Source organism: Schistocerca piceifrons, chromosome X (genome assembly GCF_021461385.2).
Source record: "Schistocerca piceifrons isolate TAMUIC-IGC-003096 chromosome X, iqSchPice1.1, whole genome shotgun sequence".
Taxonomy (NCBI): domain Eukaryota; kingdom Metazoa; phylum Arthropoda; class Insecta; order Orthoptera; family Acrididae; genus Schistocerca; species Schistocerca piceifrons.
Genome location: NC_060149.1, coordinates 250,788,320 through 250,800,784, shown reverse-complemented (window position 1 = coordinate 250,800,784; position 12,465 = coordinate 250,788,320). Strand labels below are relative to the sequence as shown.

Genomic DNA, 12,465 nt, shown 5'->3' with positions numbered 1-12,465 from the left:
AGGTCCTTTAAAAAAAATAAAAAAAAACTTATCTCTGGTAAAGTTTGTAAACAGTGAGTGAGTAAAGCTGAAATGCAAACCCCTTGAGGAAAGTAGACAACAGATATACACAGGATCATCAAGACTTTTCGGGATAGTTCTTAGTGTTCTAAAGCGTGAGCCACCTTTCAATTTTCACCTCACTTAGTTATATAAGGTCTTTTGAGATCTCAGTGGCTTACTACATTCTCTTCATTCTTTAGTATTTACTGGTGTACCTTTGTGACCCTTAAGTTTTACAGTGTTTATTGTAGTTGAACATACAATGATAGCTGTATGTTTCCAGTACTGTGCATTCTGGTATTGTATTTTTCCTTGTTGGAGTCTCATTGTTGTGGTAAAAGGTCTGACTGTAAATTTCTTTTGTTCCAAAATCATCACCGAGGTTGCAGAGTGGTCAAGGCATTGTACTCCGTTTAGGAGGAGTGGGCTTCAAATCACTTGTCTTGTTGGTTAGAAATAAGATAATAATATTTTCAGTGGCTTTCCTAAATCATGCAAGTGAAAACCGTGATGGTACCTTTGAAGACACCATAGCCAATTTCATGACATACTCTTTCCCATGCATAGCTCAAGGGCAGTCTCCAGCAGTTTCATCACCTATGGGCTTAACCCATATCTTCCATCTTTCTCCCTTTCAAAATGTACCTAATGTGACTGCTGCTTTATTTCTGTTGTGCATAACTGAAAATCTGTACACTCATGAATTATTGTTCTGTGAGCATATGTTTTTAGTGTTTCATTCATTTTCTTATATCATCATTATTTTGTGTTGTTTTAGCTCTCTCAAGTGGGTTTTTTTTGTTTTTGTTGGGGAGGGGGAGTACAACAGATACTTAATTTCAAAACAGTGACTTTAATTAGTGAATAGTTTTCGTTTAACTAATATAACAGGTGTTGTATTGTTGAAACAAACAACAGTACGGCCAAAATGAACCATAGTTAATTCTTCTTCCGCATACAAGTGAACAACAGTTGAGAACATAAATACAAACATAGAAACAATCCAAGCACTGATATAATCACTTGCAAATGATAAGTAAGAACACAGTGGGAGAGCAAGTGTCTGCTGCACCATGCATATAAAGAGGAGGGCTCCAGTAGATGGCGTGACATGCCGTGTCATGTGCACAAGTCATATGGCCACTGCAGCGGCCTCTGGTGGCTGGTCCACGCAGATGCTGTTCTGTTGGCGGAATATTCAAAGTGTAGTGCACCAGCAGCTGGTGCTGCATTGTGTATCCAAATATCATGTACGTGGTTATAGCAGGTATCATATCATTTATGAGGTGAAGGCTCACTGTGTCCACAATATTCAATAATCTACAAGTCCTCATTGCTGTGCCAAATGATAAGTGCCTAAGGGAACTCAGCCAGTCTTTACTGAGTGTTGATTTGGTGAATCTGGGTGTTCCAGACTGGGACTGGGACTAAAACTATAAGCTGTAGACGTCATAAGAAGCCATGATGTGTCATGATAGTAAAATGTCATTCTCACAATGTGAGTTTAACTACTGAGATCATCGAACTCTATTTTAAAATATTTTTATATGTTTAAAATATATTTTAAAATAACAGTTACTCAACATGTGCTACATGTTAATGTCATGGGTGACTCTTGAGGCAAAACAAATCTCCATTAGGTAGCAGCCTCTGGGGTACCGCGGTGCCTCATATACATATATATTAGTCTTAGTCAGATATTCAGGGCTTTACCGGAGGTGACGTAGTCTTTTGTTGCTGTAAGTAAAGCCATTAATCCGTAATCCTATGTATTGTTACAAATGTCTACATTTCGGGTACCCATGTTGCCATGTAACATCATTCAGCTGCTAGCTAATGTGGCAAATCTGCACACAAAGCTGGGATAGAATGTACTTCACTCAGTTTTTGTTTTAATGATAGAGGCCACATTCAGTATGGAATATTGGAACTTTACTTGGTGAAATTGATTGATGAAATCCTCTTAGGATATCAACCGAGTGAGAGAGTTGCCTTGTAGCAGTGCTTCAATGTGTTTCCTACTTCATCTACATGATTACTCTGCAATTCACATTTAAGTGCTTGGCAGAGGGTTCATCGAACCACAATCATACTATCTCTATACCATTCCACTCCCGAACAGCGTGCGGGAAAAACGAACACCTAAACCTTTCTGTTCGAACTCTGATTTCTCTTATTTTATTTTGATAATCATTCCTACCTATGTAGGTTGGGCTCAACAAAATATTTTTGCATTCGGAAGAGAAAGTTGGTGACTGAAATTTCGCAAATAGATCTCGCCGCAACGAAAAACGTCTTTGCTTTAATGACTTCCATCCCAACTCGCGTATCATATCTGCCACACTCTCTCCCATATTATGTGATAATACAAAACGAGCTGGCCTTTTGTCTCAGTGGACTGTTACCTTGACATGCACATGCACACTCACACTACTTGGGTTATATACCTGTGAAAGGCTCAGGTGCAGAATATGTTCCATACACCCATCCAGTATATCTTATCCCAGGCCTATCATGAGCATAACTTACCCCATCAGAGACAGGGCAACTGCTCAAAGCAGTTATGCCATTTACGCAAATGAACCAAGGCAGTAGGGCCACTTGCTTAATAGCATCTTGATCCACCTGTAAACACAACATAGCAGCAATTCCTCATGGCATGAATGTGAGAAGTCATCAGTAGGTTTCCAGAGGTGTGGGGCACCAAATAACACATGCAATATCCATAATTACAGGCTGGCTATTTGGGAGTGTAGTGCTGATTCCTGATAACATCACAGATGTGTTCCGTCGGATTTGGATCAAGCAATTTAGTGGCCACGACATCTACAAGGGAGCCCTATTGTGCTCCTCAAACCACTGTATCATGTTTCTGGCATTGTGACATGGACCATTATCCTGCTGATGCCAGCACCATCTACATCTACATCTACATTTATACTCTGCAAGCCACCCAATGGTGTGTGGCAAAGGGCACTTTACGTGCCACTGTCATTACCTACCTTTCCTGTTCCAGTCGCGTATGGTTCGCGGGAAGAACGACTGCCGGAAAGCCTCTGTGCGTGCTCGAATCTATCTAATTTTACATTTGTGATCTCCTCGGGAGGTATAAGTAAGGGGAAGCAATGTATTCGATACCTCATCCAGAAACGCACCCTCTCGAAACCTGGACAGCAAGCTACACCGCGATGCAGAGCGCCTCTCTTGCAGAGTCTGCCACTGGAGTTTGCTAAACATCTCTCCATAATGCTATCACGCTTGCCAAATAACCCTGTGACGAACCGCACCGCTCTTCTTTGGATCTTCTCTATCTCCTCTGTCAATCCGACTTGATACGGATCCCACACTGATGAGCAATAGTCGAGTATAGGTCGAATGAGTGTTTTGTAAGCCACCTGCTTTGTTGATGGACTACATTTTCTAAGGACTCTCCCAATGAATCTCAACCTGGCACCCCCCTTACCAACAATTAATTTTATATGATCATTCCACTTCAAATCGTTCCGTACGCATACTCCCAGATATTTTACAGAAGTAACTGCTACTGGTGTTTGTTTCGCTATCATATAATCATACAATAAAGGATCCTTCTTTCTATGTATTCGCAATACATTACATTTGTCTATGTTAAGGGTCAGTTGCCACTCCCTGCACCAAGTGCCTATCGACTGCAGATCTTCCTGCATTTCGCTGCAATTTTCTAATGCTGCAACTTCTCTGTATACTACAGCATCATCCGTGAAAAGCTGCATGGAACTTCCGACACCATCAGGGGATCCATCAAGCATGGAGAGATGCAAGTGTTCATGTAGTCCAGTGTTCATAGTCCCTTCGATTACTACCACAGGTCCCATAGAAGCCCAGGTGAATGTCCCCCATATCACTGTACTGCCCCATGGGCCTGGGTCCTGAACACAGTGCATCTGTTGATCAGCTATTGGACAGGATGATGATGTATGTGGACTCTTAATATAGTCGTTGTGGAACAAGAAACATGATTAAGGCAGTCAGGTGACGTGCTTCCATTGATTCTCAGTCCTATCTCAATGATTTTGTGTCCAATGTAATTATTGTTGACGATGTTGTTGGGGCAACATGGGAAGGAGTAGGGGTTTTCTGCTGTGAAGTTCCACGTTCAGAAGTGTGTGTTGAACAGTGTGTTCCAAAACAGTTGTACCAGCACCAGTATTATTGTCTGCAATCAGATCTTCCACAGAACAAGAACTATTCTGCCTTACAGACTGGCCAAGCCTCCGACCTCCACATTTTGTGATGAGGTATGCCCATCCAGCCCTAATACTTTGTTGTCTTCTCATAGGTTCCCCATCCTCCAACCAGTTTCCAGTGATGGTCATAACAGTAGCACACAAACCGCTAATCAGCTTCACTGTTTTCGAGATGCTTGGTCCCAGTGCCATGCCATAACATTCAGCCCTTTGTCAAAGTTGCCTATGCCAGTGGATTTCCCCATTTACAACCTGTTTTATCACTAGAATGATACACCAGTCTTCTCTGCTTTATTTCTGGACTGCATCACATGCCTGCAGAGTCTTTTATGACGGACTGACAACCCATCAGCTGCCCACTTGAATGGATGACACTGCAAAATTGTGGCCAGCATGATATTGAACAAAACACATTTGGCTTCATGGCTGCTTCATATCCTGCACCATCTGTGTCACTCCACTCAGCCCACTACCAGCTTCTCTGAATTATGTGGGTGGGAAGTGTCCCTAGAGTGCTAAATGGAACTCGTTAAACTTCGGTTACATGATAAATCAGGCTAATCTAAAAGCCGTAAATTCAACTAAATACCTAGATATTACAATTACAAACAACTTAAATTGGAAGGAACACACAGAAAATGTTGTGGGGAAGGCTAACTAAAGACTGCGTTTTATTGGCAGGACACTTAGAAAATGTAACAGAACTACTAAGGAGACTTCCTACACTACACTTGTCCGTCCTCTTTTAGAATACTGCTGCACGGTGTGGGATCCTTACCAGATAGGACTGATGGAGTACACGTTTTGTATTATCACAAAATATGGGAGAGAGTGTCACAGAAATGATACAGGATTTGGCCTGGAAATCATTAAAAGAAAGGCGTTTTTCTTTGCGACGGAATCTTCTCACGAAATTCCAATCACCAACTTTCTCCTCCGAATGCGAAAATATTTTGTTGACACCGACCTACATAAGGAGGCACGATCACCACGATAAAATAAGGGAAATCAGAACTTGTATGAAAGATTCTTTCTGCACGCTATATGAGATTGGAATAATAGAGAATTGTGAAGGTGGTTCGATGAACCCTCTGCCAGGCACTTAAATGTGATTTGCAGAGTATCCATGTAGATGTATATGTAGATGAACATAATATTTGATCACAAAAAAGTTCAGGTCTCAATATCAGATAACACATTCCTCATAACCACGTCAACTCTGTCTCTTGGGTTTCCCTCCCAAACCCTCCTCAGTCTCTCTCCAACACTTGAATTTAGTCAGAGTCTTCTATCTCATAATCTGCTCCCACTTATTTCTCTCTGTCGTTTCCATCTTTCTCTGTTCTAGGCTCTCACCCATTACCCCTTAACCAACTCCTCCTATTTCATCATGTGTACCATATGGACTTCCCCTTTCTGCTTCAGGGTGAATTCGCTGGTGGCACATTCCTATCTTGTTCCATTGCTGCCATTCTTTCCTAGCTGTTACCTGCCCCGTTTTTCAAACCTCTTGTCCTTTTTGTTCCACTTGGTGTGAACGTCTCACCCGAGTCAGGCCACAGCACCAGGGCTGACTCTCTCTCTCTCTCTCTCTCTCTCTCTCTCTCTCTCTCTCTCTCTCTCTCTCTCTCTCTGTGTGTGTGTGTGTGTGTGTGTGTGTGTGTGTGTGTGTGTGTGTGTGTGTGTGGGGGGGGGGGGGGGGGGGGGGTCATTGGCAATTACATATATTCTATATATAGTATGTTTTGCAAATCTTTATTGCTGAGCATTATAGGCACATAGGCACAGGTACTTGTTTTGTTCACACAGCAAAGACACAACTATCAACTATAGTGTAAGGAGAGATATGCTGTGGAAAGAAATTACTGAAAATCTTTGAGACATCACAGCACAAATCAAATACATTTAAGTTCCTAAAACCAACGTATTACATACAAATAAATGCACTAACCAAACAGTATACACAGTCTGATGAAGCTACATTTTTTAAGTATTTGATTGTTCTCTCTGATGATTAACTTGCATGTATATCACTGGCAGTGATTCACTAAATGTGATACTTGCAGATGGTAACCAGGAAACATTCCATTTATCTCGAAAAGCTTTAAGTTTCAAGATACATGTACTCTAGGAAATGTCACTATTGAAAGAATGTCTTTTTGACGTAGTCACTGTTAAGTAGCAGTCAGCATGGCATTCAAAACAATGTCTCTCATCCGTAACATATTAAATGTTACAAATTTATCTTGGTTTATGCAGATGGATCACCACGTCGAGGTTCAGCTCCTGGCCCTTCAGCACTCCGGTCTAATAGTGCTATTGATCTGCAGGCAGCCCAACGTGCCAAGGCAAGAGCACAGTATGCTGCTTTAGCTCGACATAAAGTAGGATCTGGGGCGTCTCTTCGTAAGTATAGTTGCTGGTTTTATTTTAGTGTATACATTGTTTTTATAGATTTAGTTAAATTATTTGAGCTATGTGCGCATGCTCTCTCTCTCTCTCTCTCACTCACTCACTCATACACACACACACACACACACACACACACATTCCTCTTCCTTTTTACCATCCTAGTCCTACTGTATTTAGGATTAAAATTTTCATCTCACCATTCAGATTTTGGGTTTCCTAGATCACTAAATTTGAAAAGAATGCTGCCAAATTCATTCTCATTCCTTCATTGGTCCCTTCATGTGTTCGATCTCTGATGCCCTCGTCATCGACAGGTTATATAATCTGAATATTCCTCCCCTCCTCTTCTGTTGTCCTTCATTTACTCTTCCTCCACCCCTCTTCTCTCTCATTGATGCTTTGCAAAATTAGTAAGCACCTTATATTCACTTCATCGATAAATTCACATAAATGGTACTGTCACACTCCTGTTGCGGTAGACAGGATGATAGAAAGAAAAAAGGTGCACCCTGATGTCGTCCAGTGGACTTAGTTGTGTGGTCAAATGAATGAAATCAGTATCAGCAGTATGTTTTCCACTGTAATCCCACAAGTAACTGAGAAGGGCTGTATACATTGATGCAAAAGATTTTTTGTGAATCACATGACGAGCAATTGTAAATGGCTATGTTTCCAAAATTTGTGATGATTCACACAAGAACAGGAGGGAAATACCATGTGTAGTCAGCCCTTAGTTTTGGTACTCTATCCAACAAATGTTGTGGTCATCAAAATCTTTTAAGCACAAATTGAATGATCATGCCTGTAGTAAGCATACAGATAATCCATCTCTTTGATCTTATAATTAATTTTCTTCTCTGCTGTAATACTGTCTATATGAAGTTTTCTTTTTGTTTATGCTGTGAAACCAAATGTAACAATGCCATTCAGATGTGAAAGTGTTTCATTATTTGCCTTAGAGCAATATGTATCATATTAGAAAGTCCCCACCAGGGTCTAATAACAAAGTTACAAAATTACTGCAAAAGCAGAGGTTAAAGATACTGCTTCAGTTGTAAGGTTTTGTTTCCTTCCAGGCTCTGCACTCGCTGGTGGTACACTGCATCCTGTACTCATCAATCACGACACTCAAGGTCACAATACAAAGTTATCACACCTGATGATGGGCATTTAAGAGTCCAAAGTAGGTCGTGCTTTAAGAATTGAAAAATAATAAAAAACAAATAAAAAAAGTTACAACTGAATAGTGATATCTTCAACCTCTACTGCAATGCCCAGTTACAGCTGAAGCTCTGCATACAAACAAATTTTAAATGAAGCCAAAATGAGCATGGAAGAGCTACACAAGATGTGTAGATGTTTTGCAAAATACTGTCTGCTAAATTGCAAGGGGAAAAAGTGGGGATGTTTTGGTTTACTTATTGTCATGTAATAAACTCATCCTTCAACTCATTTGCTGATCGCAATGGTATGGTAATGAAGGTGATAATGAGTTTGACAAAAGACAAAGTCTGTATTCTAAAGTCACTTCATTGAAGAAGATTGCACAACTGTTGCACTTTCCCATTATTACAAAAATGATAGATACAGAGGTAGATGATTACAATATCAGTATCTCTTGAGAGAGGAAACTCCAGTGATTTACATGATTGATTAAATACTAAATCAGTTGTGCAAAAAAAGAAAGAGACTAATTTTCAAGCAGCAGTTTATTGTAGGTTTGTGTACTGTCAAATATCCTATGTGGATGGAAAAAAGGTTCCAGTTTTTGATGCAATTTTTTAAGAGATGTAAAGTATTATAGATCTCTTACATCATTTTGTTACAAAATTATGGAACATGTGTTGTGTAAACATGTGCTGATTCTTTTAGAGATTGAGCAACTCTTCAGTGAGAATCAACACTTGATTCCATAAACATTAGTGGTGTAAAATTCATCTCGGACATCTCATTCGCAGGATCCAGAATGCTGTAGGTGCCATGTGTCTTGACTTACTGAAATCTTTGATGCAGTCCTTTCATACTAGCCATTAAATAAAAAATGTCTTCATAGAATTTTGTACAGGGTACATTATTCGACAGAAAACTTGTTCACAGTGAGAACTCGTTGTATACACTATGTGATCAAAAGTATCCGGACACCTAGCTGAAAATGACTTAAAAGTTTGTGATGCCCTCCATCGGTAATGCTGGAATTCGTATTGATGTCGGTGGTCAGTGAGGCATGGCACGAAGTCGGCATTCCAAAACAACGCAAAAGAGTTCTATAGAATTCAGGTCAGGACTCTGTGCAGGCGAGTCCATCACAGGGCTGTCATTGTCGTGTAACCACTCCGACACAGGCCGTACATTATGAACAGGTGCTCGATCATGTTGAAAGATGCATTCGCCATCCCCAAATTGCTCTTCAACTGTGGGAAGCAAGAAGGTGCTTAAAACATCAATGTAGACCTGTGCAGTGATATTGCCTTGCAAAACAAGGAGTGCAGGCCTCCTCCATGAAAAACACGACCACACCATTACACCACCACCTTCGAATTTTACTCTTGGCATGACACACATTGGCAGATGACCTTCGCCGGGCATTCGCCATGCCCACATTCTGCCATTGGATGGCTACATTGTGCACTGTGATTCGTCACTCCATGCAACGTTTTTCCACTCTTCAATCGTCCAATGTTTATGCTCCTTACACCAAGCGAGGCATCGTTTGGCATTTACCGTTGTGATGTGTGGCTTATAAACAGCTGCTCGAGTATGAAATCCAAGTTGTCTCACCTCCTGCCTGTCATAGTGCTTGCAGTGACTCCTGATGCAGTTTGGAATTCCTGTGTGATGGTGTGGACAGATGTATGCCTATTAAACATTACGTCCTTCTTCAGCTATCGGCGGTCTCTTGTCAGTCAACAGATGAGGTCAGCCTGTACGTTTTTATGCTGTACGTGTCCCTTCACATTTCCACTTCACTATCACATTGGAAACAGTGGTCCTACAGATGTTTAGGAGTGTGGAAATCTCACTTATAGACCTATGACAAAAGTGACATCCAATCACCTGACCACGTTCGAAGTCCGTGGGTTCCGCGGAGCGCCCCAGTCTCCTCTCTCCCGGTCTAATGACTACTGAGGTCACTGATATGGAGTACCTGGCAGTAGGTGGCAGAACAATGAACCTGAAATTAGAAACTTATGTTTTTGGGGGTGTCTGGATACTTTTGATCGCATAGTGTATTATTCAATTGTGAAGATATTACCAGAGCATCACTGGAATCAGTCAAACTGTTAAACATCTTGGGGCTTTCATTCAGAGTGATCTATGGTAAAAAGAGCAAATAAATATACAAAGGCAATCTGGTAAGTATGGCTGTCAATAAAATACTGGATTAGTTAAAATAAATTTTGTGTCGATGGGGATGAAATGATGATGATAAAGACAACACAACACCCAGTACCTGAGTGGAGAAAATCTCCGACCCAGCCAGGAACCAATCCCGGGCCATTAGGTATGACATTCTGTCACGCTGACAACTCAGCTACCAGGGGCAGACATAGGGCAGGTGCTACCATTTGAGTTGGCACAACTAATGTGTTACGACATTTGCGATATTGGGCCATAAGTTATCATGAAGCAGCAGCACCCTTTGGCACACTATTCACAACAGTGGTTTTCAACTGACATGCTGTCCCATACAGCTCTTCATTTTCCGATTGGTCTGTTTGGTGTTTGTCCTTTGGCCAGGCAAGATAAGAATAACAGCACATTGCTCCTGTTTGGACGCATTTGGTAGTAATGTCACCGTAGTTGAAGTTTCTGCATTTACTGTATGCACGTCAAAAAAATATGAATGCCGCACTGATCCTTGCCTATATGTCGTGGCTTATCTACCACATTGGAGGCACACTACATTTCATATGCAGTAACACCCTTAAACGGAAACTTTGTGATTGCTCCTTATAGATTGTGATTGTGAGACATTTCTGTTACGAACATAGTCAGTCCCATTTTTTAATTAATTTGGTTGGTCCTGTGTCTGATCCCTATTAAGATTTTTCTCGAAAACTGTGTATTTAGTTCTAATCAGACAGTACCGCTATCTCCTCTGTCATTCTTGCTATGGAATTCAAAATTTATTACAAAAGTGTAAATTTCAAGTGTCAGGCTTAGATTTTCGTTTAGAGCACCTATTATTATTCTCAGAAGCAATTTAGTTTTGTGAAGTAGATAGAAACCAAAAAACCACTCAACTTAAAATTTTTTAACTTTGCCAGAGTTTAATGATTTTGGGGTGTAAATTCCTGTAATTTTTAATTTTTGTTATTTACAGTGCAGCAGTTGATTTCCATGCATTAGGTACAATGTCAGTCGAGTGAATAATCGTTTGAGCAGTGCATCCATCTCGTTTGCCCAGAAATTTCAACTTTCCTATGCCTCGTATTACAGTATCGGTGGGCCTACCATCGTGATAGATGACGGTAATATCTAGTTCCATTGGGGCAACAAACAGCCATTGTAGTACTTGGTGGCTTCCACAGACTTTCATTTAATACTATTAATTACTTCAGGATTTTTGGGACAAGTTGTGACATTTTATCCTTACACAACTTGTGGACATACGTAAATAAAAGTATAACAACTTGCTTACTGATTTTGAGATTTTGACCTACTGTTTTGCAATGTGGCTGCTCACTACTCAGCTTCGCATACTGGCATTTTGCATCATCAGTTAGCAGTAGCTCCTTTTCTGGTGCAGTGTATGAGGTGATACCCAAAAATCTGAGAATTTCATTATGAAAATCAGAAAACTATACTTACATCCTAATGTCCTCCATCACCTTCAGAGTAGTCATCTTGGGGTATGTATGCAATGATCCTGTTATTGTCCCCTTTTTTTGGAAGCACTCTTGGAAATCCGCAGAGTGAAACGTGTTCAGGAGCCATTGCGATTGCACCTGGATGTCTTAACTCAAGTCAAAACATCACCTTTTCAATGTAATTTTCATATTCAGGGGCAGATAGAAGTCACACAGGGGTAAGTCTGGCGAGCAGGGAGCTTGGCAAACCATGACCAGGGATTCCTTCACAACAGGCAAGGTGTGCATGGGTGCATTGTAATGGTGCACCATCCAGACTTTCTTTTTCCACAAGTCTGGCTGTTTGTGCAGAACATTGGCCCTCAGCCATCTCAAAACCTCACAGTTAAATGGCCTGTTGACAGTCTGATCAGTGGCACAAACTCCTTATGCACAGTTCTCGAATGTCGATACTTATAGGATGATCAACATTGACTTCATGTTGCTGTGAACTTGTCGAGCTTTTTTCAGCCTTGGAGGGGATGGCGTTTTCCATTGTGTTCATTGCTGCTTTGTTTCAGGTTCATAACTGTAGACAAAAAATCCATCACCTTTTATGACTCTGGATAAGACTTTTGGATACTCTCAAACCTTTTTTTTTTTTTTTTTTTTTTTTTTTTTTTTTTTTTTTTTTTTTTTTTTTTTTTCCAGCTCAGTGCATGTCTGAATCCTGACATTTCATTGGTTGATTCTGAGAAGACGAGAGACAAACTTCACTGCAATTCAGCTTGTATTAGCTCATCAGCTAGAATTCATTCACATTTACTGTAGGACAGCCCAAGTCCATTATAAACATTGTGAATTGTCTGCTTTCGGTCTTCGTGAATCACGTCATGCACTTTCATGATTATTTCCAGTAGTGTGCATGTTGACGGTCAACCAGAATGTTTGTCATCTTCCATAAATTCTGTGTTCCTTGAAGTGCTTGAACCAAA

At 40.6% G+C, this 12,465-nt stretch overlaps 1 protein-coding gene across 7 annotated transcripts in view; it reads left to right on the top strand.

Annotated features, from left to right (window-relative positions):
* LOC124721246 (CLIP-associating protein 1-A) overlaps nt 1–12,465 on the top strand; it is a 245,297-nt gene that overhangs the window by 121,897 nt on the left and 110,935 nt on the right. For all 7 annotated transcript variants that reach the window (XM_047246107.1, XM_047246106.1, XM_047246110.1 and 4 more), the window contains one exon: nt 6,528–6,674. In XM_047246107.1, coding sequence (XP_047102063.1) covers nt 6,528–6,674 — 147 coding nt within the window. The remainder of the gene's footprint in view (nt 1–6,527; nt 6,675–12,465) is intronic.